Below are 27,721 nucleotides of genomic sequence, written 5' to 3' on the forward strand. Positions count from 1 at the left end.
CTGTGACTAAATTGGGGGGAGGTTGCCATGGGAATGTCAGAACCAGAAACCAGATAGTAAACCACTTGCACTTTACTATGAACTGATGTAATAGGCACTTCAGGTCCATGTGTGATAAGCTAGTTAGTTTAGAAAGTAAAGTGCAGCTCACGCAGCAAGGGGTATAGTTTCACTTCATCACTGGCATGGAGGCAGCAAATCTCATTTGGAAGGCTCCCTCTGGTGACAGCAAGAATGACCCCCCAATGGAAGCTGCTGGCTTCACTGCCCAGGTCATCATCCTGAACCACCCAGGCCAAATTAGTGCTGGTTATGCCCCTGTGCTGGATTGCCACACTGCTCACATTGCTTGCAAATTTGCTGAACTGAAAGAGAAAATTGATCGTCGTTCTGTTTACTTAGTTATTTAAAAACTCAGTAAGTTGGCAAGCTGACACACTACGGTTTGTGCAATCAAGGAAAACTCCAGGCCAAATGCAAACATGGCAACAGATAAGGTCAGCTCCCACACTGCTGTCCTGGGCAACACAGTATGGGGAGGAGGAGAGCAGCCCTCAGTGGTGAAAGAGCAGGTTAAGGACTATTTAGAAAAGCTGGACATGCACAAGTTCATGAGTCCAGATCTATTGCATCCGAGGATACTGAGGGAGTTGGCTGATGTGATTGCAGAGCCATTGGCCATTATCTCTGAAAACTCGCGGCGATCGGGGGGAGGTCCCGGACGATTGGAAAAAGACAAATATAGTGCCCATCTTTAAAAAAGGGAAGAAGGAAAACCCGGGGAACTACAGACCAGTCAGCCTCACCTCAGTCCCTGGAAAAAGTCATGGAGCAGGTTTTCAAGGAAACCATTTTGAAGCACTTGGAGGAGAGGAAGGTGATCAGGAACAGTCAACATGGATTCACCAAAGGCAAGTCCTGCCTGACCAACCTGATTGCCTTCTATGAGGAGATAACTGGCTCTGTGGATATGGGGAAAGTGGTGGACGTGATATATCTTGATTTTAGCAAAGCTTTTGATACGGTCTCCCACAGTATTCTTGCCAGCAAGTTAAAAATGTGTGGATTGGATGAATGGACTATAAGGTGGATGGAAAGCTGGCTAGATTGTCGGGCTCAACAGGTAATGATCAACAGCTAGATGTCTAGTTGGCAGCTGGTATCAAGCAGAATACCCCAACGGTCGGTCCTGGGGCCGGTTTTGTTCAACATCTTTATTAATGATCTGGATTGCACCCTCAGCAAGTTCGCAGATGACATTAAGCTGGGGGGAGAGGTAGATATACTGGAGGGTAGGAATAGGGTCCAAAGTGACCTAGACAAATTGGAGAATTGGGCCAAAAGAAATCTGATGAGGTTCAACAAGGACAAGTGAAGAGTCCTGCACTTAGGAAGGAAGAATCCCATGCACTGCTACAGGCTGGGGACCGACTGGCTAAGCAGCAGTTCTGCAAAAAAGGACCTGGGGATTTCAGTGATGAGAAGCTGGGTATGAGTTAGTAGTGTGCCCTTGTTGCCAAGGCTAACGGCATATTGGGCTGCATTAGTAGGAGCATTGCCAGCAGATCGAGGGAAGTGATTATTCCCCTCTATTCGGCATGGGTGAATCCACATCTGTAGTATTACATCCAGTTTTAGGTCCCCCACTACAGAAAGGATGTGGACAAATTTGAGAGAGTCCAGCAAAGGGCAACGAAAATGATTAGGGGGCTGGAGCACATGACTTATGAGGCGAGGCTGAGGGAACTGAGCTTATTTAGTCTGCAGAAGAGTGAGGGGGGATTTGATAGCAGCCTTCAACTACCTGAAGGGGAGTTCCAAAGAGGATGGAGCTCGGCTGTTCTCAGTGGTGGCAGATGACAGAACAAGGAGCAATGGTCTCTTGTTGCAGTGGGGGAGGTCTAGTTGGATATTAGGAAAAACTATTTCACTAGGAGGTTGGTGAAGCACTGGAATGGGTTACCTACAGAGGTGGTGGAATCTCCATCCTTAGAGGTTTTTAAGGCCCGGCTTGATAAAGCCCTGGCTGGGATGATTTTGTTGGGGTTAGTCCTGCTTTGAGCAGAGGGTTGGACTAGATGACCTCCTGAGGTCTCTTCCAACCCTAATCTTCTATGATTCTATGAACACTGAAACAACTATATTGAGGCTTTAGCAATTCCCTGGGTCCAGAGTCCCAGAAACCTTGTAGTTCACCAAGTTTGCAGTGCACAGTTAGTTTTTAGATGAGGTTCTGGGCATAATTTATCTCATTATTTAAATACCATGGTAGTACTCATCTTACAAGTGTTACAGAAAGGTACAAGGAGATTCTGAGGGAAAGGATCCATGAGATCTTAGCTTGCCCTACAGTGCCAATCGGCTACAGCACAAGAAAGTCTCAGAACTCTTCAATCAGAGATCTCAGAGCACTTTGCAAATCTTTATTAGCATACAACTATGTGGCCACACGCGGACTCAGATTGGTTTTACACCAGTTAATTCCATTAATTGCCATTGAGCTACTTCTAATTCACACTCCCGTGAGATCAGAATTAGGTCCTGACTGGCTAAAATAACATTTTGATTCGCCGGTTGGGTTATTGGTAGATGATATACCTGAACTGTCAGCATTTTCCCCCAGAGTGAAGGCAGAACTTTTCTGAAATTCTTCCGCTGGCTTTTAACGGTTTATAAAGAAAGCTGAGACCATGCAAGTATTTTCAAAGCTCTTTGTGCTGGAAGTGTACTTTGCACTTGGAGCCTCTATGTCTCTTTATTCTATAAAATGTTCAAAATGCTGAACTTCCCTTTAAAACAACAAAAAGCACGACTGAATGTTTCAGACTACAACACTCCTGCCACGGAGAGCACACATTACCTGAAACATCTGAGGTGTCTGTGTCCAGAGTCTCTTCCTTTTCCCAATGTCACTGTCCTGACTTCCATTCTTCCTAACTCAATATCACAAATGAGAGTGCCATGAGACACAAAGTGCTAATTTGCCTAATCTTGATCCAGTGTTTAATATATTTACTTTAAGTTAAAATGACCCTGATGAAACACATTTGTCCTGTATATTTTAAAATAGCAAATGTAATGATAACTATACCTGTTCTAATTCATGCAAGAGCTGAAAAACAGGTATTGTAGGCACACCATATAACTGAGTTCAGTGCAAAATAGTACAACATAAAGGGATTTCTTTTATTAATTCCCAATATTTTCATATTTCTTTTCAATTGCATGTGTTTTACATTAACTCATGGTGTTCCATGGTGGGATTCCAACAGAAATCCCAACACAAGTTTAAAAAACAGATCTAAAAACATCAGCTAGAATCAAGACACATTTACTAAAACATTATTTTAAAAGGTCATTTTGCCAGATCACGTCATATAAGTATTTACTTGGATAAGAGAGTGAGATATAAATCTTGTGTTCAAATATGCCCTGGGCCTGATGCAAACAAAACACCCACGATCCCTCACAGTATTTCTATTATATATATGCCTTAAACTTTGCTAATTTTCCTAATGAAATTTCAGCAGTCTGTTACAAAAAGAGCATGATCTAATATTCATAGTATGAGCTTGCCTGGAGTGGGATACTGTGTTATTTAGTCACTTGGGGCTGGCAGATGGACCGTTCGCAGGTCTGTTTTATTTCAGCATTTGTCTGATTAAACAAATTTGGATGAGCAGCTTAACAATCAAATATTTCCAGAAAGCCCCTACTGTTTCTCTACATGCAGAGATTCTCCTTTTCAGCTTACCAACAGCCACAAAACTCAGCAATTTTGCTTTCAAGTTGGAATTTGTACATGCAAATCAAGTCGTCTAGGCAGCGTATAAATAAAAGGCCCAATTCTGAAGACTTACTCAGGTGTGCAGCTTTACTCAGATGAGCGGTTCCATTCAAATATGTACCCACTGGGACCACTCACCTGAGTCAACTTACACATGTGTATGTTTGCAGGATGGAGTCTTCAACTTGCCATTGAGTATTTGACTCCATAACCACAACAAGCAGCTGCTCCTGTCACTGTAGTGCACCCCTCCCGTTAGCGTGCAGACACTGCCCAATCTCCTCACCCTTTCTACACGTGGATCCCACACTCCATGGAGAGGCCTTTGTGGAATCCAGAATGCAAGGGAGCTGTACAGTGGCGGTGCTCAGTACTCTGCCATACACAGAAGAGGAGCTCTGCCCCTCCACGGGACGACTTGGACTTTATTCAAGCAAAGCTCCCATTGAGGTCGGTAGTTTTACTTGAGTAAGGAATGCATAAAAGCTGAGTACAGACCTCAGGATGTGGCCTAGGATTTTACAATCAACCCCCATTCCACCAAATAATTTCAGTCCTGATTTATTTCAACCCAAACATAACAGACCAACCACCCCAGCCAGCTTACTCAGGAATGAAACATGCACAGCTGATGCTACTCCGAAGAGTTATAATGTCTGGACGGTAATGTTCAGGGAGCACTAACTCCAGAGACGTGGTTTTGAACTTTACTGAACTGTTTGTTGTCCCAAGTTCAAACATGGATCCCAAGCCCAATTAACGTCTTTTGAATCAGCAAGCCATTGGAGTATCAAAAAGGAGATACAGCTCAAATGCAACGACACAAAAGAGATTGGATCATGACTACTCAATCAATGCGAGGCTGTAATTAATGTATACTACTGAGCAACAATAAAGGTAACTTCTGAGCAGTCTTCCTGTATCTCAGCAAGTAGCAACTTTGAAATGTTCACCAGCCTTTCTGAGTCACCTGTTCAAAGGAAAACTTCCGATCTGATGGAGCAACAGCTTGAAAATGTAGAGGATTATGGATGTAGGAGGAGGGTCAGAATCCTGGTTCAATGGAGAAATTTAAAGACAGGAGCAGCATCATAGTGCTCGAGAGAACAGGGAAAGGATTGGGCTTCTTTCTGACCACCATAGAAAGAGGGCCCATTATATTTTGGCTTTTAAGCATTCTGATAGCCCAACCACCACCCACAGCTGAGTCAGGAAAGACTGCTTCTGACAGCTTTTCACAACTATCAAGGAATTCATAAAAAAAAAAAAATCAACAAAACTCTCTGTCCTGTTACATTTTGATCTTTATAGGCCTGCTCCTGCAAACCCAGAAGAACTCCCATTGACTGGATGGGCTGACTGTCCTAGCATGCATTACTAGCAGTATTGGCAACTCCTGCAATTTTATCACAAGTCTTATGATATTTGGTGTTTTTCTTAAAGCTTCAGCTCCTGGACTCATGTGATTACACGAGAATCTCTGCTTTCTTTTTAAAAATTAGAACTTCAGAGGAAAGCTATGAAGGGACCCCTAATGGCTCAAAAACAAGAAGGCAAATAAAAAGACACAACATTTAGTATTTTTAAAAATCTCGTGATTTTTAAGCGAATCCCATGGTTTTTGGGGACCTAACTCATGGTTTTTGAAGGATTGGGGTTGCTAATATTGAATAAGTTTCCCTTTCACATTGTGACTTCTTGCTTCAAATGTCCCTAAGACTGATTTAAAGGCACCTAATTTGGGAAGTACTGGATGTTTTGCACAGATGAAAATACGCTCTCTCTTTGAAGGCATTTGAAACATCAAAGGTGACTTTTATGGGTTATACACCGTAAGTTGACTGTACAAGAATGTATTTGGCTTCATTTTTAATTAAAGTGGACTATAGTGGTAGTTACAAAACGGAGATGCAATGTTATGAATCAGTGTATTTACTCAAAAAGAACAGGAGTACTTGTGGCACCTTAGAGACTAACAAATTTATTAGAGCATAAGCTTTCGTGGGCTACAGCCCACTTCTTCGGACAATTCTATATGCATCCGAAGAAGTGGGCTGTAGTCCACGAAAGCTTATGCTCTAATAAATGTGTTAGTCTCTAAGGTGCCACAAGGACTCCTGTTCTTTTTGCGGATACAGACTAACACGGCTGCTACTCTGAAACCTGTATTTACTCAGTAATGGGTCTCCAGGCAAAGTCAGTCAGAACAAGAAAAACAGCAAAGAGGAAAAGAAGAGTTACTACTACCTGTGACGCTAATGAAAGAAAGACAGAGACAAACAGAGAGAAGAAATAAAGTGTGCATAAATCCAATGTTTTTTAAATTAATACCCTTTGACACAGTGTTTTCTAAAAACTCCCTTAAAAGGAACAACCGTGACTGACCAAAGACAGGTATTGTTTTTAAAGAACTGAAAATAAATAACATTTAAAGAATAAATTCTGCATGAGCACGATATAACTTTGCCTCTTTCTCAGATGCAAAAAATAGGTATAAAAGCTAATTAATTAAATTCTGTAAAGATTTTCTTTTTGAGAATTAACTTAAGCATACTTTTACTACTTTATAATTTCATAAGTTATAAACTACCATACAAACATGAATCACTCAAGCTGGATACAGTTGGTGTAAAAAAAATGACAGCCAACAGCTTCTGCATATCAATTTAAAGACTTTCCCTTAAGTATCATATTTCCTTTCTGATTTTTTTCAATAAATACTTATTGAGTTGATTTGATATTTACCAGCAGAGTATTTTCACTAAAAACAAAGTACATACATGGATCAACATTATATATCATTTATAGTTAGTCATAAAATATTATTTTTAAATGGGTTTTTCTACTCCAACTTGTAAACATGTGCCTAGAAAACATATATAACAATTAAAGGTTTTTAAAAAAATCTATAAAATGGTAACAAATATTTATCACTGTTTTTTTCTTAAGATTTTTGTATCATTGGTGATTTTAATATATTGGTTAATTCACTCATTTTAGATTGAATCATAAAAAAATGCCATTCTGCAGAATAAAAGCCCTCACCTTAAATGATACATTTGAAATGCCTTTCATTCTTCAGAATTCTTGCTTTTCCCAGTAGAAGTATAGGACAATTCTGGTGTATCCTACTTTTCAGGTCTTATCTAATAATTCAGCTGTAAATGATTTTACAATAAGGTGTAGAGATGTCTCTCTTTTAGAGGTTTAAGTTAACTCTGTCATGCTAAAAGGTTTCTGTCAGTCAAATAAAAGGATTTCAACTGAATCATTACAGAACATATGGTGGTGACATTTTAATAATTACCCTATTTCATAATTACTTTTAGAGTGGCTTACGATTACACATCTAAATAGCTTGATAAACAATAGAGAAGATTGTGTTCCCCAAATGCACACAGTCAAATCATTCTGCTATGCCAGTACACTATAAACTGTGCACGACCAATTGTATGACTCTTTAGTGACATCAACCTCCACATCTGTATGTTATTGCACAAAATTCCACACAACAAAAACGTTATGTTATTTTGGAAGTCACTTTTTATGGGACAATGCACATGATAGCTAAAGAGAGGATTATGTGTTCTTATTCACATTGATTTGATATTTTCATCTGGTTTTTGACGTTTTTATACATTAAAGGGGAAGTTTTAAAATGTAATTATAGGTGGTAACTTTAGACAGAAAAAATGGTTAGCACAATTAAACTCACATTAATAAATATTAAAAGGGGCCCTCCTAGAAAACTCCACATACAACATCTCTATACAAGAGATCACAGACATCCGGAGCTCGATCCTGGAAGGTGCTGAATCCTTAATCCTTGATCCAGCAAAGTATTTAAACACATGCTTAACTTTAGGGACTAAAGTGCTTAAAGTTAAACCTGTGCTTAAGTGCTTTGCAGGAGCAGGGCCAGACTGCTCAGTATTTTGTAGGCGCAAGCCATGGAATAGTAAAGAATATTTGAAACCTCAGAAGCCAGCCCCACGAAATTACTGTCCTGCCTTTCTACAAACTTATAGTCAATAAATCAAACTTTCGTCTTTGATCTTGGATGGCACAAAACCTGGCAGGAAATATAGATGTATGATTTCCCCAAATGGGACCTTTTAAAAAAAAAGGTCAACAAAGCCCAATATCTGCCTCTAATGGATATAAAGGTTAAGATAATAAGAGTACATCATTAAAGTATTTAGAGTATTAGAATGGCACCTCGGCTCTCTTGCATATTTTAATATAATTTACCAAGCCACTACAAACACTCCTTCCGATGCTCATGCTCACCCCATCTCATGCTTCCCACACAAACATAACACATCACACTTAACTGCTGCACATATTTCAACGCTGAATATTTGCTAATGTTCCTGAGGTGGTTAATAACATTTTGTGCAATGCTGAGAGGGAGACTTATGTATTCTTGTGTGGTAATGGGTTCGCTTATCTATTACAGGCAAAAGAAAGTGCTTTGTGAAGATGAAGAGTCTGTTGCTTTTAATGAACATGAGTTCGACTACAGCGACAGAGTGTCCAATAACCTGGCATAGATTTGAGTTGGTGGGATGTCACAGTCAACAAACCTTAATTCCTTTTATGAAAAGCTTTTGTTTAAGAAATATATATCAAAGCCTAAATGTACTAGCCTATCCAGTTATACAAGGAGGAGGCAAGGAGGCAGTTCTTGTGGGAATCATCATTTTTGACTTTCCAAACTTTTGATTTAAAATTGGTTGGAAGGAATCTTTTTATTGTTTCTTAATACTCCTTACCCACATAAAAGGTTATATCATTTTGATTAAATAAAATAGGCAAAAATCTCATTAAATTTAATGGGAGCAAGATCAAGTCCACATTAGAGCTGGTTGAACAGTTAAACTAATTCATTAATATTTTCATGAATAACAGGAATAAGTTCAGTTTGCTATGAAGTCATTTTCCTTTAATCACACATATCCAGCAGCTGCCACGTAGTGGTGAAAATGTTTACAAACCCAAAAACGTTCATACAACTTATCATAAGTGATTATTCGTCCAAAATCTGTAGTAGAAAGTGCAGTATGTTATCCTCTATTCACTATTTTCCTGCCTAAAAAGTTTCAATAATTCAATCAAGAAGCAGCATTAAAACCATAAGACACAGACAATCAAGCCCATGAATACCGAACAGCAAATACTCAACGCGAACAGGCTGTAAATAGGCCACATGCTGACAATTATTTATCCTGTCTACAAATGAATACTTCTGAATGACAAATTCTGTACATTCAAAAAAAATCAGGCTTGGTTTGTGAATAATTCACTAACTGAAAAAATAGCTAAATTCATAACAATTATTCATAACAAAACAGTTCAACAAGCTCTTATGTGCATGCTAGACAACAAACTTCTGATCTGTCAAGTAATCTCTATTTCTGAACTTTCCCATGACAATTCAACTTTTGACCCTACTGGCTTTATTTTTCTCTCCTTTACTAAGATTGTCAACATTTACAAAGCCTTGTCATATGACAGTCAGGGTCTAAACTCTGTTGTCTTCTGTGGTGCCTTATGCTTTTCCATTCCATTTCCACATTTCTATTTCTTTATAACATTTACCTAGGAAGACACTACCTGCCCAGCCAATGAGTCAAGCCAACTGCTGATTCGGCCAAACCTCTTGTTTCTGGTTTCTTAGAGGGAAAAACAAACAACCAAATAGCAGAGCTTTGATATTTGAAATGAATATCCCAAATCAATAACAGAATGAATGATATGTTTAAAAGCCAGAAATATATTCTCAAGTTAAGTTTATTTAAAATTTTGCATCATTTGAGTGGATATTACTAAAAGACCAATAATGAGCATGTTGCAGTAGTCCAACTGTTAGATAGTACTATCATGGTCTGATCCAAGATTTATTAGAAAAAGTTGTAAGAAACTCCACGTCAGAGATACTGAACCAACAAATCTATAAGATCAAATGGATTTAATATGAAGTTCTAGACATTATGCCAAAAAACTCTGAAGCTTCAATTTTCAAACAGTTTTTAACACGCACAGATAAAAAATACACAGAAAAGTAGGAACAACGGTATTTGACAAAAGTCTTTAAGAACTCATGTTATTTTAAAAGAAATCTTAAGAAAATTAAAACAATATGGAACAGCAAGTGCCTATGTACAAGCAGCAGAAAGTATAAATTATTTTAAATTAATTAAGAATAACTTGCACATATATCAGAAGAGAGCAAGCTCCCCTTAGTAAAGTGAAGAAAGGGTTGGAGCCTTTGATTTGTTAACACTTCACAAGGCCGGCTTTTCATCCTCTAGATCTCAAAGTTCATTGACCATTTGGGACCTAGTGAGCAAAAATATGGCTCTGTAGGCAGCATCTATATAGCATAATTCAGGAGATAAATCTCTCTGATCATTGATTCATGGTGCAGGTCTGGACATCTGCACTGTCCTAACCTGAAAACATGGTTGATTTGGATTATCTCCTCTTCAAAGGCCACATGAGGTATATGGGGAAGTCAGGAAGAAGCCACCAAGAATGTTCAAGGAAACCTCTTGTTTCATTATGGCTTACTTTCCAAAATAGGTCTCAAAAGCCTTAAAAAAAATGAAGTCATAAGAAAAACATGGGCTCCAGCAAACAAGGCAAGCGGTATCAGCCTTGTCATAAAAAAAAATCACTTGGGGTCAAATGTTGGACACAAAACTTGAATAAATAAGCTTTGAATGGGGAATATCCTCAGAATTTGGAGGATGGGAAAAAATCACCCCTTTCCAGCCCAGAGTACCAGCACAGCTCCTACGGTCTAGGAAATTCCCCTATATAATGTGTCTGCATTTTGTCCAGAGCCCCACGTGGTAGCAGATTCCCTGACCACTCTTGCACTTCTCCTGTGCTTCCTTCCTTTGAGCTATGGAGAAAGAGGTCCCATAAAGGAGAGCTCCCATGACAACTAGGGTTCAGTGTTGGTAAATGCAAAGTAAGGCATATTGGAAAACATAATCCCAACTCTACATATAAAATGATGCCGTCTAAATTAGCTGTTACCACTCAAGAAAGACATCTTGGAGCCATTGTGGATAGGTCTTTGAAAACATCCACTCAGTGTGCAGCGGCAATCAAAAAAGCGAACAGAATGTTGTGAATCATTAAGAAAGGGATAGATAATAAGTCAGAAAATATCATATTACCTCTATATAAATCCATGGTATGCCCCACATCTTGAATACTGCTATAGATGTGGTCGCCCCCTCTCAAAAAAAGATATATTGGAAATGGAAAAGGTACACAAAAGGGCAACAAAAATTATTAGGGGTATGGAACAGCTTCCATATGAGGAAAGATTAATAAGACTGGGACTTTTCAGCCTGGAAAAGAGACAACTAAGGGGGATATGATAGAGGTCTATAAAATCATGACTGGTGTGGAGAAAGTAAATAAGGAAGTGTTATTTACTCCTCCTCCTAACACAAGAACTAGGGGTCACCAAATTAAATTAATAGGCAGCAGGTTTAAAACAAACAAAAGAAAGTATTTCTTCACACAGCGTACAGTCAACCTGTGTAACACCTTGCCAGAGAATGTTGTGAAAACCAAGACACTAACAGGGTTCAAAAAAGAATTAGATAAGTTCATGTTGGATAGGTCCATCAATGGCTTTTAGTCAGGAAGGGCAGAGATGGTGTCCCTAGCCTGTTTGCCAGAAGCTGGGAATGGGTGACAGGGGATGGATCACTTGATGATTACTTGTTTTGTTCATTCCCTCAGAAGTACCTGGCATTGGCCCCTGTCAGAAGACAGGACACTGGGCTAGATGGACCTTTGGTCTGATCCAGTATGGCCGTTCTTAAGTTCTTACGGAGTGCTCCAAGAAGCCCCCTTTGTTGCCCACTTCCTTCCCCATGTATCAGAACCATGGTAGTTTGACTGCAGTTAGGGCTTTCTCTACTTGTGAACAAGAACAGGGAGCCCAGGGTTGCTCCTTGACGTTTATTTGGTAGCTACAGGAACCACTATCCTGTACCAGAGTAACCCCCCCTTTGCATTCCTATCGTTGAGAGTCACTAGCCCAAGAGTGTCGATCTATTTGGTGTTATTTAATTTTAACAAATAAACATTAAAAGACTAAAAGCTTTACTTCAGCCGTCTACACTAAGTGGTATGTATTACAGCGGCATTGCAGAACAACCCTTACAAAAGGAAATTGCAAAATTTTAAACTAACAATATATCTAAGCATAATTCATTCAGATGCCAACACAAATTTAACAAATGAATAAGATTATCCAAGGTCAACAACCCATCATGGTAAACACTGAAAATGAACATTTTTTAAAAATGGTGTTTAATTACTGAGATGAATATTGTTACAACAGAGATCAGGTCTAGATGACAATGACAAACTAGAAAATCGAACTTTAAAATTAAAGTAAATGCAATGAAGGGTACCAATAAATAACTATTTTTAAGAGTCTATTCGTGGTTCTTAAGAACTATGTTTAAAAGCTTTATATCATCCTCTAGCAACTTCTTCAACACCTTTTTGTTTTGCTCTGCCTGACTTCCACAGAAAACATGTTTCATAGCATCAAGAACAGCAATAGCTTTTACACTAATATCCTCTGGGACATATTTCTTGTCAGAACTATCAATATATGTAGTTAGCTGAGGACTAAAATCATACAGCAGATTAATAAATGCTCTTAACTTTCTGATTTCTGCTGTGTCCTGTTCTACTACTTCTGTGTTCTGTTCTACCTTTTCTTTCGGAGGTGAAGGCTTAGGTCGGTGATACAGCAGACCTAGTGAAGCCTCTGCTTCTTTTTCCAGCATAAGAGATTTCGTTATATAGTTTTCAGATGATTCAACATACTCCTTGAGATGTGGATTTTGTTTAACATAATCTGGTGGCTTCTGTAACAATTTTTTTAGCTTTTCAATCTTTTCCAGGATTGCTTCACCTGCAGGTCGATGTTTCACCTTGTCATATACATGTAGCTTTTTCACCTTTGCAATATGTTTCAGTTTTTCTGCCTTTTTGGTGATGTTTTCTGTTTCTTTGAGTTTTTTTACATTCTTTAAAGACTGAACTAGATTTTCCAGGGATCCATTTGTTAACTGATCAAAAGTCTTTCTTTTTCTTTTTGAAACAGCATTTTCAAATGTAATAAATATTTTTTTCAGTGGTGTTGTTGAGCTAGACGACTCATTAGTATGTAAAAGGACAGAAACTTCTGTGCCAGTTCGCAGACTCCAAAATGGGGTTGTTGTAGATGTAGTAAATTTTCTTGTAACAGCAGCCTTTTTCTTTGACTTCTGTGGCTTTCTATCATGTTTTTGGCCCACATTTAACCAAAAAGAGTCAATACTTCCATTAACATACGATTTCACTATTTTGGGTGTAATGATTGTTTGTTCTGTTGGTGTGCGCTGTGTAGGAACATCTTGCATCATATCCTGCAGAATCTCCACGAGGTTCCTCAGGGTTTTCTCTTCTTTCTTTAATTCTGACCCAAAAGGTGTTGTATGAGATTCTATAAAAGATTACCAAATAATTATAAAGTGCACTCATAGAAATTGCAGGTCCACATTTGCCTAATATACTTTCACCTATATCATGCGTAAAACAAATTCCAGCTATATCTGCACTTTTGCCATAACTTTAATGATTTTTATATTCATAGAAAATCTATGCTTTTTGACATTTTTAATGTAACCCTGCCTTCTTAAATGAATGAGGTAGGACATTGGCATTGAGTTTCTCTTTTGCAAGCCTGCAAGTTGGGGTTTTTTCTACTCTTAGTTCTAGAATGTGGAAATATGGGCACAGGCACAGCTCCCCAAGAGCTAGCTGCTTTGAAACAGATCTTGTCACCGCAAGTCTAAATGATGCAATTTTACAGTTAGGATCTGCAAAGACTACAAAGATGTAAATGAGAGCGAGGAGTTCTTACCATAGATTGTTAAGTTGTCTGTTCCTGAGCTTGAAACCTGGATAGATGAGGTTGGATGCACACTGATCTGTTGAGCACAAAAATAACTGTAATTGCAACATGACTTTCATGTCATTATGACAATATTTTTCTACATATTATTAGTCCACGTTATTTTGGGGCAATAATTAAGGCAGATTTCCAGACAAAATTATTTGACCTAATCAGAACATTATAGCTAAAACAAAACAACAAAGCCAACAAATTCAAAGTTAAGGTTACCACAAAACAGAGCGAGAGCGATTCCAAACAGCAGAGAACATAGATCTCAGATATTTGTTGTATCACATACAATCATAACTTTGCCTCCCTTCTACTCCCGCTATATGAGGTAAACGTATGTCTTTGGCAAGTTCACAATTAGCTAAAATGTTAAAACTGCAAATACCTTGGTGGTTCTGCCTGGGACCTTGACATCTGAGAACATCCTCAAAACTGTGTAGTTAGCATTTTGCCATCTTAAACCACATTTTCATAGTAGTGTGTGTATACTTTACATACAAAAAAAGAATGCCAAGGTTGGAAATTAAGCATGCAAAAGTTAGGAAATGCCAGAATTAAGATTGCCTCTGCAACTTTAGTTTGCCCCCTTGTGTAGTCTTTAATTATATGACCACATACTATTTGTTTCATAGGATGTCTGCCATATTGAGTGCTCAGGATAGATGGTGCTCACTCATAGCTTGATCCTGCTATTACTGAAATGAGAGTTCAGATTCCTATTGACTTTTGTGTTGCAGTAACAAGTACTGAATAGGTAGCTATTCAATATTTATTTTTATCCTCGTCATTCAATGTATGACCCCATTCTTTGTTTACTGCACACCATTCAAGCCCTGTACTAAATACATGGGCTTTTCTATGGCATTCATCACTGAAGCATTTTAGTGCTTCAAAAACATTAATGAATTTATCTTTACAATGCCCTTTGAAGTGAAGTGATATTATTATTCCCATTTCACAGATGGGAAACTGAGGCTCGGAACTATCGTCAAAAGTTTCCACTAATTTTGGGTGTCCCCCTCAATGTACCTACAGCCTAATTTTTCAGAGCATTTAGCATTTTTATAGCACATTATATGTTCAAAGCACAGCACCCACTGACTTCAGTTGCAGGTATGAGTGCTCAGCACTTCTGCAAATCCAACCCCTGCATCTCATGTTGGACACCCAGAAAATGGGGAATACCTAAGGGCCATCTGCAAAAATTTTGGTTTAAGTGACTTGTCCGGTCTCACATAGAAATTATGTGATGGAAGCAAAGATAGACTCCAGAATGGTATTCACCCACCTTAACTATGAGACAACCCTTTATCTTCATGTAGTCCCGTCTGATTCAATGCATACCTTCCAATTTATACAACTAATGACTTCAAATACAGGAGGCAGATATCCTCCGAAAAGCCCCCATATGGTTGCAGAGAAAAGCTTGGAATGTGAACCCCAATGGTACAAAAGCCAAATAAAAATAAATCCAAATTTTTTATTAAAAAAAAAAAACTCAATTTTTAAGCCAGACTCGTGATTTTTGCTGCTTTTTGAATGCTTGAGGTTGGTAATATTTCTTATAATTCTTATAATTTCTTATAATTTGAGTGAATTTTCACTGGGGCAGCAAAAGGCACCTCTCTGACCCCAGGAGGATTCCCTTGCAAATTTCAAGTCTGTGATCCAAAACACAGTGATGTTAAAACTTTTCAACAAAATAGTTGTAAGAATTTGTTAACATTGGCAAACAACATACATTTCCCCTGACCATTTTCTTGAAAACAGATGAACTGTTTTTGCTGAAACTTTCACAGACCCTGAGCCAAACACCTAGCATGGAAAATTTCAGCCTAAACTGTTCAAATTTGTCAAAATTATGAATACCTGATAACAGGAGCTTATAATAGATAGTGTGAGGCAATCTTAACCACAGGCATCTTTCAGCTCTGCCTATAATAATCTAAACACAAGGGTAAATGTGTTGAAATTGCCCACGGGTGCAGGCAGTCCAACTACTGTGAACAGAAAGGGGTTAAAATGATTATAAATTTTCTAGTATGTGCAGCATGAGAGAAATACATTAGGAAGGAAGAGTGGGAGTTGGATATGTCTTTGAAAAGTACATGAAATTTTGGAAGAAAGATGATGTGTTCCTGTCTTGTCAAGGAAGGATGAACTAGAAGTGTGCTTTGTAATTCTGTAACTGTCTTCTTTATTATCTATTTCACTCTATAGTTATATTAATTCTACAATGCCTTTTCAGACATATTTATGTGAAAACCCCATACCAAATCAAGTTTATTATTATTCCATTCTTTTTGTTTTTAGGATGTTTTAGCATCTATAATCCCTATTGGATGACTTTCCCTCTCCTGTATTTCAACATTGTCTTTATGTACCAGACTAAATTTGGTACAAGTGTTTAAAGATTCAATCAATGACACTACATATATTTGATACATAATAACTCTATAAGCTTCTTCCAGAGCTTTCTTTGCCTGAGGAACTGAAGAACCATATCAGTTCTCCCTGCTAAACGATTTCACTGCCCCTAACACTTCAGACACACAGGGACAAAGTTATGTACTTATTTCTTCTGCATAATCTAAATGATTAATTTCTACTCGCTTTTCCTTTTGAACCCCTACCATATTTGGAATAATCTGCTGATGTCCAAACATGACAAGTGCATTTTGCTGAGTAACTCATAGCAGATTTCTTTGCTTTCAGTAAAAATGGTATGTACATAACTCATTCTCTGTGACGGTGCTCCAAAACATTCACAACTGTATTTTCAATGTCCAATTAAATCTTTCCACCTTGCTGACTGATGTCAGAGGCCTGATATGGGTTTAACTGAAGACCAAACTTTTGTGAACTCAAATATTCAAAACTCAAAATCCATTTCTTGGTGCTAGTTCACTCCCAGGGAAACACCAAATCTAGTGATTAAAGAATTTACTGCAGAGATATGTAGGGCCTTGTTTTCATATGTGGCCTCTATTTTTAATTTATTATATTATTAATTATTTGTATTACTATAGTAGGGTTACCATATTTCAACAAGCAAAAAAGAGGACGGGAGGAGCCCCGCCCTAGCCCCTCCCACTTCCCGCCCCCCCAGAACCCCCAACCCTCCCCCCGTTCCTTGTCCCCTGACTGCCCCCTCCTGGGACCCCTGCCCCTAACTGCCCCCCGGGACTCCACTCCCTATCTAAGCCTCCTTGCCTCTTGTCCCCTGACTGCCCCAACCCTTATCCACACCCCCACCCCCAGACAGACCCCTGGGACTCCCACGCCCCATCCAACCCTCCCCACCCCCTGACAGCCCCCCCCAGAACTCCCAACCCATCTAAACCCCTCTGCTCCCTGTCCCCTGACTGCTCCGATCCCTCTCCCCACCCCTGCCCCCTGACAGCCCCCCCCAGAACGCCCAACCCATCTAAACCCCTCTGCTCCCTGTCCCCTGACTGCTCCGATCCCTCTCCCCACTCCTGCCCCCTGACAGCTCCCCCCCAGAACTCCCAGCCCCCTACCCCCCGCTCCTTGTCCCCTGACTGCCCCCTCCTGGGACCCCTGCTCCTAACTGCCCTCCAGAACCCCACCCCCTACCTAAGACTCCCTGTTCCTTGTCCCCTAACTGCCCCCTCCTAAGACCCCCCCCCCAACTGCCCCCCAGGACCCTACCCCCTACCTGTACCCTGACTGCCCAAAACTTTCTCCACTCCCCTCCAAAAGCCCCCACCCGTTTCTTGACTGCCCCATCCAGAACCTCCCTGTCCCTTCTCCTGCCCCCCCTTACCCTGCTGCTCAGAACAGGGTGTTGGGCTCTGTGCCAGCCGGACACATGGCTGAGCTCCCCAGCACAACACAAAACCCGGTCCCTGGCCCTGCACAGGGCTGCCGGAGCGGGCTGCAGGAGGAGGAGCTGCCGGCCGGCTCAGAATGCAGGGAGGGGGGGGTGGGAGGAGGAAGCTGCTCCGGAGTCCAGCCCGGGACTTTCCTGCAGCCCTCCCAGCCGCTCGCTCTGCTCTGCCAGGGGAGGGGGAAATCCCAGACATTGTGAGTGCTTTACAAATTCCCCCCGGACGCTATTTTTAGCACACAAAAGGAGGACATGTCCGGGTAAATCCGGACGAATGGTAACTCTATATAGCACCTAGGAACTCTATTCAAGGGCCCAGACCCTTTTATGCTAGACACTGTACAAACATCAAACAAAAAGATGGCCCCTGCTCCAAAGAGCTTACAGACAGCCACATTACAAGGAAAAATGAGATAATATGATAGGCAGTGGTCACAATACACCAGCAGGCTAACATCTATCTAAACTTGCTTGTGCATTTGTTCACATTCAGATTTTTTCGTATGAAGAAATTCATATGTATGCAACTGCATTTCCACATGCAAGCTAGGTAGCTTTGCACTAACAATGTTATTTTAGTGACAAATACAATTTGCACACATAAATTTGAATTTTTTCCATGCAAAAATGTAGGTATTAATAAATGTATGCAGAAGTTCAATTGAAGGCATACATTTAGCGATTGGGATAAGACCTCTTTGAAAATTTGTTCTCTGTACTCTAAAACTGTTCAATATTTATTTCAGCAGCCTCAAACTTAGTCTAATATGCTGAAATAGTCAACATTGTTTACAACTTATGTCTACAGCAAAAAGGCATGAAGTTAAGGCATATCAGAAATTTATTTGAAGAGCTGTGGTGTCACATGAAAAAGTTTGAAAATATTCTATTTGGAAGCAATTCTGCATCTATATCATCTGTGACTTGCAGATGAACCACTCTAATCTGCCATATCCATAGACTTCACAATCTAAACAAAGTCAAGTGTGCTAAGGATTGGGAGGAGATAGAGAGAAAGAAAATACTGATGCTGTTTTCTTAATAAAGAATAAAGTGAAAATCAGAAAATTATATATGAACAGAACTGTTCCTAAATACTAGTATTTTTCAGTTTTTCCCACAAGGCCCCAATGTTTCCTTTAAAATAGAAATGAAAGCACTAACAACAAACAAACAAAAATCAGCATACATTCTAGAATAACCTAAAAGAAGTGTCACTCAGTAGTGAAAACACTTACTCTGCTTAGTAGAAAGAATAAGCATCTTTAACTAAGGCCCTGATCCTGCAAAGATTAAAGTTAAACACGTGTAAATCTTTGCAGGACCGGGACATAATTAATTAATTGGCTAATTCTGTCATAGAACATGTTGAATTTTCCTTTCTGCTCCATCTCTCCCAATGTAGGACTTTATCCTGCTCCCATAGAAGTCAATGGAAAAATCTCTTAGCAGCAGAATTAGACATATCATATACACTGTAATAGTGAAAATTAGTAATTAACAAGTATTTTCCTTTGTTTTGATATTAGAGAAATAAGAAATGAGAAGACTGATAAACCGAAATTATACTGAAATGTTGGTAGGCATATCTCTTTGGGGCAGGGACAATTACTTCTTTTCTGTTTGGAAGGACCCTAGCACATTGTGGGCAAAAACAGAAATAAATAAATAAATACATTTATTTTCAAAATCCCAAAATTAGAGTTACCTTTATGTGTTTAACATTCTCGAAAGTATGTTGCAATGCTAAAAGAAAAAAACACTTTTAAAATTAAAATTAGTTACTGAGCTTAACATTTAAATTATACAATGTCAATGCTGAGGCCCAGACTGGGATTTGGAGTTTTTTTATTTTAGAACTGTGCCGTGTGTATTGTATTTAAAAGTGTTCACCTCACATTACACCAAACAGGGAAAGAAAGCCCACTGCAAAGTTAAAATATGAAATTATAACAAAAAATAAGCTAACTTCTCTTTATTTCAAATAATTTTGTGTTGGAAATTTAGGGCCAGTTTTTCAAAAAACTCAGTACCAGCTGCTCTGATTTAGGTACCCAAATGAAATGTCCAGATTTTCAAAACTTCTCAGCTTTCATGTCACCTAATTAACATGAACAATGGGAGCTGCTGGTGCTCATCTCTTCTGAAAATCTGGCCATTTCAATGTAAGTGCCTAAATTGGAGACTGAGCTGAGCACTTTTGAAAAGCTAGTCCCTCAACTTCTGCATGAAAAATAGAGGAGAAATTTACAACTGTTTTTCAGAACCCTAATGATGGAGCAAAGAAATATGATGTTTAGACTTACATGCCATGCCAGGTAATCAGGAATTTTTCCTACTTGCAAATATTATTTCTTTAAATTAGACTGCACTCTTCTGGGGATGTTGGATTGAGTGTTTCTGCCAGCAGGTGAAGAAAGAAAACCAAAAAGATTGCTCAAGATCACAGTAAGTGTCATCTCTCTCAGTTTAAGAAATTCCACTACAGTAATCATTCACTTGTGAAACCACATAACTGTAAAATTAAACACAAGGAAAAAGAAAAAAAAAGACAACAGAATCAAGAGAAAAGGTAGTATTCTGGACTGATTAAATTCAATTTACAAATGCCATCCAAACATTTTAAGTAACAAAAAATTGTTAATTCTATAAAGTTGGCTGTTCTCAACCTAGGACTGCCTTGACTAAGAAACAATGCAACAAAGGTAAAGCGAAAATTTGAAGGTGAAGCAGTGCCTGGAGAACTCATCTGTCGGAAGTTACTTCTGCAGAAGACCAGACTTCTAGACACAAAGAGTCAGTGGAGGAATGAACAGAACTCTATGTAGCATTTTAATAAATTTATTGCATTGAAGCATCCTATCAAAGACTCAAGACATTCCAAATGCCTTTATAGAACAATTCTAATGAAACCTGGTAAAGCTTTGTTGTTGACTTTATAGATATTGTAATACACTTTTCTTTCCCATTCTATGCTGCTTAAATAGTCCTCCAAGTACATTTTGAAAGCCCCTTAGACATCTACAAAATATAAAATAATGTTGTGGGACATAAAGACCCACAAAATAATCTTGTGACCCTAGACAAATTGAAAATTGATTTAAAAAAAAATTAAGGATACGTCGGGAATGGTGGCACTGAGGCTGGCAGATCACTCAGGGGTTCTGGGCTGCGGTGCACAAGGCCAATCGGGTGTCTGGTGTCACTGACAGCTTGGCCAGTGGGTGGCTGACGGATTGGCTAGAACAACACAAATGATGTGAGGGCTGATGGATCGATCAATCAAAGTGAAAATTAAGGATAATTCTACATTATTTTGTCTATGTCAAACTAGAAAAATGGCTTCACCAAAGAAATTCTCACTTGTCCTTTCTGCCTAACACATAGCCACTAAAAGGAAGCTTTGGGGGGAAAAGAGGAAAAAAGACAACGTAAGAATTTTAAACTGATCTTCCATTGATGCACAATGGATCTATGCAAGTTTTCAGCTCAACCAGCAGAAAACCTGAGCACTTAGAACTTTGATTGTCACTTATCAGCATGAGTTTCCAAAATTCTTCCTCTGATGTATCAACTATAGCTTCTAGGTTCTTGTTTAGGCCATTGGGGAAAAATTGTCCAAGTCTCTGTATTTGTTAAAGGTAGCTTGTGATTCTTGCTAAAAGAGAACAAATTTACTTCTGGACTTCTCCTGCCTTTCATAATGTTTCATGAACATCTCAACGTGAAAGTCATATTTTCCAAGAGTTGGCTACATCAAATCAGCCTTAATATTGGGGTGAGCTGCTACGTGGTCTATTAGGAAGCCATTGAAATGATTTTCTGCCCAATGAAATAAAACTGAAGAACTATGAGCATCTGCTGGCTCATAATTTTGATGGGTGAAACTTGGTGCTTCCAAGTCTTATGTTTTTGATACTTCACATCACCACTACAATGTCAAATATGATGTGTACCTGCTTTCTATTTCCTGCTTCTTACTAAAATGAGAGCCTCCATCCTGATCCCTAGGCTCGGAAGAGAGATTATAGCCTTCCATGACTCAAGACTCCTTGTATTGTTAGGATACTGAGCAAGGCACTTTATCACACAAAACTGTTCAGTTTGACCCTTTCTTTGTTTCGGCAGCTCACAGGAATACACAATCTTATGACCCAACCATCACTGCCTGAAGCTATCGTGACAATGAAGATACTGGTCCTGTGTACTTTGAGTCCACTGGCTCAAACTGAGGCTCTATAAGTCTCCCAGATAAAAACCTGAGCTAGGGGACAGTATCCATACAAGAAACCATCAGACTCCAAGTTCTGGTCTAGTCCACAACATAATACAGATCTGGCCCTTGAAGCTGAAGAACTTTTCTTGCATGATCAATTCTCCAACAAAGTTGTTTTACGGAGAGCTTTAAGCATCTCAAAGGATTGACCTAGAGAGAAAAATAAATTTCATAATTCATCTGAACAATCATAAGGAACCCAAACAGGGCCAAGGCTGATAAGAAGAAAAAAAAAAGTTAATCTTACCCCCACTCAAGTATAGAGAGGATTTGCAAGTCCAAAGTCAAACAAAGAGTATTTAGTATTTATACTGATTACTTAAGAATTCCCAGTTAACGCTCTGAGGTTTGATAGGGTTCAGTTGGGAACCCTGATGTGCAAGGTTACAACACTCAGAACCCATAGATCAAGCAACAGGTTTGGCGACCAAACAGGGAAGGGTCCACAGTGGCAACCCCCCTACCTGTAGCTTAAACTCAGGAAACAGGTAACTCACCTGCAATAAAAATATAAGTTGAAATCCAAATTAATCTCTCAATGAGAACGTAGTGCCTGTCACAAACACTGTACGTTTCCAGAGTACGGGACTTCCTCATTTCCTCTGCTATTATGCTTCTTTTCTGTTTCTCTGCGTCTAGTATACTACTTCTACTTGTACTTAGCTCACCAACTCAGGGAGTATTGTCCTCCTGGGAGGACTAGTAACTAGCACACACACACATGCACATGCATGCACCCACCCCTCGAGCAGAGGTATTTAAGACACAGTGGATACAAATCAATGATTTTTTTAAAAAAAATCAAAAAAATTGGATTTTTTAAATTTAAATTGGATTTTTTTGATAAAATTTTTTGAGGAAAAAACCTATCTAAAGATAGTTATAATTAAGATACATTATAGCTCAAAGATATCTCATCATGGAATAGGGATTATAAATTCTAATTCTATAGTATGAGACAATATATTCATGTAATGTTTAAGAAAAGTTTTGTAAATGAGTTCCAATAGTTCATGGATTAGGGACCCAATTTTATGGGGTTCCACAGGCTTCTGTATAGAATATTTAGGTTAATCTTTCTATCTACCCAATGGGACTCAGTGCTCAGTCTAGAAGATACCATCAGAGATGCTTAGTTTTGCAGTTCTCCAGAGGTAACATGCTTGTTAACAGCAAAAATGTTTTAACTAAATAAATAATATAGAGAGGTGAGAAATAACAGAACTCAACTCTACTGTCCCTCTGCAAATATGTGTACACAGAGTCAATCCGTTACCTCTCTCTAAAAGTGCAATTTCAAAAAGTTCAATAAATAGAAGATTGTTGGGGGCGGAATAGATCTGGACAAGGAGAAGAAGTCTGGAGATAAATGTGAGAAGCGAGGGACATATGCTTGTTTTGTTAAAATATTATATGTTTGCTGTTGAAGAAAAAAATCCAAAATAATACTTAGCATTGTTGTTTTAGTTAAATAAAACATTTTAAATGTCTGTCTGGTGATGTTCTCCTCCTAATACACCATGGCAGGAAAATCCTCCAAATATTAATGATTAATCTGTTGAATTGGGGATAGTTCACCTCCCAATGACTTCATAAATAACCAATCATTCATTTTCTGATATAGCTGTAAAACTAATCTGAAAAGTTTTCAAAATAAATCACTGTTTAAAAATGTATAGTGTGTACCTTCTAAAAATGAAACCTACCTTTATCTCTGAGTTGTGAAGAATATGTAGTAAGGTTATAACAACCACCAAGAATGCACTGTTATGTAGAAAACCATGATTAAATTGAGTCTTCCTGACTAGTGATTTAAATCAAATCCACTCTTATTAAGACCTTGACCATCAGACTCATATGGCATGACAGAGCTAGGGTAGGACCCTCACAGATAGCAACCTGTCTCCCACCACTAGGTCTCCATGATAATTGTAACTGTGTGAGGATGCATGTGGGGTGATGTGGGACATCAGCCTCATTGAACTCTGATTGCATCCCTCATTTTGTGTTATTGACTAGTCATTTGTGTTCAGAATCTCACAAGAAGGGGCTTCTGTACTGTTTAAAATTTAACAAGTGTTAAGGGGGCTTTGTAAATTGAACTGTTTTGGTACCTAAAGATTAATAAGAAGTAGCATCGGGCCCAGTGACCCACACCTTGAGGTGGCAGGGGAGCTGATTTCATATTCCAGTTTTAACCACCAATAGGCCACAGTAGTTCAGACTGTCCAAATCTGTCTATTCACTTATTTCGGTCCCATGCCAAAGTTCACAGGCCTCAAAGCCTTATACTAACTGCTTAAGCCAATGTCTTACAACAGTGATTTCAACCTGTGGTCCGCAGACCCTTGGGGTCCACAGACTATGTCTAAGATTTCCAAAAGGGTCCACACCTCCATTTGATATTTTGTAGGGATGCACAAATTAAAAAAGGTTGAAAACTACCATCTGACAGGATACAGGCCTGTAGGCTCATGCTTTATTGCCTTAACTTATGCCTATGCCTTACCTAGCAAACACCTATAGGCAACAGGTGAAGACTGATTAAATCAATTTTTGTCTGTGAAATTAGAAAAAAAGATACTGTAATTTAAAAGATGGAAAGCCTCTGGTGACTATACTGTGATTTGTCATCTCTGGAGGACAGATGTAAATTGGAAAGAGAGGAAGAGGACTTGGGCTGTCAAGAAAATATTGATTTGTACTCAGCTGTCTTCTTTTAAATTTCTTCCAAACCTTCATAGAATAGCAAATCATACTGGAGCAGAAGACCTATTAGATGTGACTTGACACTGTATCCTCTTGTCCATAATATTACCAGATAGTCTTTCTATCCTCTGAAATGGGAGTTATGACACAAAAAATGCTGACAGACTATAAATGCTGTCAGCCAGGAACTTAAAAGTCACAGATATTACATGCACCAATTTCTTAAATGTATAAAAAAAAAAGGAATTCCCCATCTCCTGTACATGTGGACTATAGTTCTAAATATTAGAATCAAGTATACTGGAATAATTACAAGCTTCAGTGGCATTTGCATGCTGCCATCTGCTCTCCTCTCTAAAAACTCCTTAAGATTCACTGTTCTATCAAATGGCACAGCATTACCTTTTACATGGTTGTATTAACCCTGCAACTTTTGACATGTTGATTATGTTTTGGGCAAACCAGAAAAGATTGCAGGTAAGGGATGCCCTTGCAACAGGTTCATCCTGAGCCCCCAACCCAAGATTAGAACACCACTTTAAGAACTCAATTTAGGCAGGAATTTGTGAGGACAAATAAAAATGGTAAAGTACAATTTTTTAGTAAAAAATAGAAGTAGACAACATTTCTTTTTCATTTTTGTTGAACTGATTTGGAGTGCCTAAATATTGAAAAAAAAAAGTTTTCAGTAAAAAGGTATAGAAAAATTGGATAGAGAAAGTCATAGATCCACATAGTTCATTCCATCTCCAAGCAGGAAAATCTACCTTTTGCTCTTAATCTTGCAAGTTCTTGCATAGTAAACAGGCAGGAAAATAAGGTTGTTGTGCTCCAGTGCTAGTGTTAGCAGAAGCTACATGTAGGCTACAAATATTTACCAGTATAGGTAAAATAATTTAAGCCTCCACTAATTTTGAAAGCCTTTGGTTTTGGTAGTCTGATTTAAGACTATTATCACCTGTTTTCCAGAGGTGCTGAGCAAGCTATTAACCACTTACTTAAATTTCTGTCAATAATGTGAATCAAGATAAAAGGTAATCTGAATAAATATGTAGAGAATTAAATGAAAAAACTGAATGCAGAAAAAAACCACACCCAAATTATTAACTGCCAGAAAAAGTGGGGAGAGAGTTGGTCAGATTCATTCATCAATTTGCACCCTACCCCACTTGCTGGTAGAGAGGCTCAATCCATTAAAGTTTCAAAACCACTATTTTGCCTTGCCACTTCCCCAAATACGTGAACAGTATATCCCGTGTGTTCTGCGTGATGTGACAGGTCAGTAGTTTTAACATCTGACTTCTAATGACAGAACATGCTTGTTATTTTTAATACCACTGAGAAACAGTGACTTAGACCTTTACATATCTATTTTCAAGAGGAATGTAAGACATTAATTGTTAGACTAAATCTCCATCCACCACTTTGAAAATGTATATCTAATGTTCTTACACCAGATCCCTATTATTTGTTTCAGTTATGTACATAAACACCCCTTCCCTTTTCATTCATTCATAGTTAATAATATCTTTTTTTAGGAAATATGTATGCAATTAAACATATCAGGCATCTTATTAGTAGGTCATGCCAATTTTCCATAGCTCTATTAGTAACAATTATTTGACATCACTAGCTCCTTTTACAAGCCTACACTAAACTTCAAAACCAGTTACATAACCAATATATATAAGGCTCCAAGCCTGCAACTGAATCCACGCACATGGACCTATTGAAAGTCCCTGGGGCTACATGTTGGTAGACCTTTGAGACAACACATAACTCCAGTGAATTCAGTTAGTTCACGCAAGCAGACCTGACTGCAGGATAAGGTTGATATTTGCTGTAAGTACAACAAATGCCTTTTAATACATTATTGTAATTCGCAGCTGAGCGCCCTCTTAGGTCTGAGGTAGCCGGGTTTCTCTTCCTGCCGATTAAGCTACTGCCCATATTTTTGTTTCTTTTGTTTGCCCATATCCACAGAATGTCCCGTCCAAATGTGCTATCCCATTAACCATCCTGAAACAAGGCATTAAGGATCTGATCCATCCAGCTCCGATTGAAATCAAAGGCAGCAGGAGCAGGTCCTTAGACCCTTATCCGAAGAGCCTTTAGTGATGCAGGTTTTAGAGGTTGTAGTTAGACTGTCACTGCATTTGCTGCTGCCAGACGCATGTTCACCCTGGCCCGAATCCCCTCCATGACAAAAACCCCCACGACTTCGGGGGGGTTCGTCATGAAAAGTCAGCTCCTGGAGTGACCACGGCCCTGCTGTTTTACATCCATGGCTCAACCTGCTGCCCAGGGAAGAGTCCAGCCTGTAAAACGAGGTAAACGCTCACTGAGCGCTAAACAGCCCCAGAGGGGATTATTTGCTGGGTTCCTTATCGTTCCCCGGGCAGCACTGATCAACCACGGCCCCGGGATTTCCCTTAATTAAAGTAACGATTCGGGCCTGTGTTGCTCTGCCCGTAGCCGGGGGGGGGATACGCCGTGGCCCCCACGCCCCTAGTTTAGGCCTCGCTCTGTTAAGGCAGCCGGGAGCGGGCGGCTAACCGCGGCTCCGGCCGCCCCTTGCCGGGCACTGGGCGAGGCGGGGCTGGAGGCCGGCACGGGCCCGGCACAGCGCTCCCCGCACCGGCGGCCCCGGGCGAGGTCCCCCCGGGCAGGGCGGTGCCCCGCGCCGTACCCTGCATGGCGGGGGCTGGCTCCTCCGCTGAGGCGCTCTGGGCCGGGGCTGCCGGCAGGAGGGCGAGCGCCGCGGCGAGCAGGAGCAGCCGCTCCCCGGCCATCCTCCGCGCTGCACGCGGGCCCGGCGCTCGGGGCGGGCGGGCAACCGTCACCGGCCCCGCCGCGCGCGCCGCTCCGAACCCGAACCCGAACCCGAACCCGCCCCCGCGCGGCGGGCACCAGCTGTGCCGTGCCCCGCCCCCCCCTCCGGGCATCGGCCCCGCTGTCCCCACAGGGCGCCGCCCCCCCTCCCCGGCACCAGCCCTGTGCCCCCCCCACACAGACACACTAGCTCCCCCACAGGGCGCCGCCCCCCCACACACCAGCCCTGTGCCCCCCCACACAGACACACTAGCTCCCCCACAGGGCGCCGCC

The 27,721-nt window shown here is 39.9% G+C and overlaps 1 protein-coding gene across 2 annotated transcripts; it reads right to left on the minus strand.

Annotated features, from left to right (window-relative positions):
* Positions 1-9,564: 9,564 nt before the first annotated feature.
* Positions 9,565-27,453, minus strand: LOC128843921 (uncharacterized). Of its 2 annotated transcripts, XM_054041063.1 has the most exons (5): positions 20,753-20,852; positions 19,938-20,031; positions 19,340-19,377; positions 13,740-13,806; positions 9,565-13,319 (listed from the first exon to the last, which is right to left on the minus strand). In XM_054041063.1, exons 2-5 carry the CDS (start codon positions 19,942-19,944, stop codon positions 12,259-12,261), a joined length of 1,173 nt encoding a protein of 390 aa, XP_053897038.1. In that variant the 5' UTR covers positions 19,945-20,031; positions 20,753-20,852; the 3' UTR covers positions 9,565-12,258. The 2 variants fall into 2 exon arrangements, with proteins under 2 accessions (XP_053897038.1, XP_053897037.1); XM_054041062.1 differs by lacking the exons at positions 19,938-20,031; positions 20,753-20,852 and adding an exon at positions 27,306-27,453.
* Between the last annotated feature and the right edge of the window lie 268 nt (positions 27,454-27,721).

Source organism: Malaclemys terrapin, chromosome 10 (genome assembly GCF_027887155.1).
Source record: "Malaclemys terrapin pileata isolate rMalTer1 chromosome 10, rMalTer1.hap1, whole genome shotgun sequence".
Taxonomy (NCBI): Eukaryota; Metazoa; Chordata; order Testudines; family Emydidae; genus Malaclemys; species Malaclemys terrapin.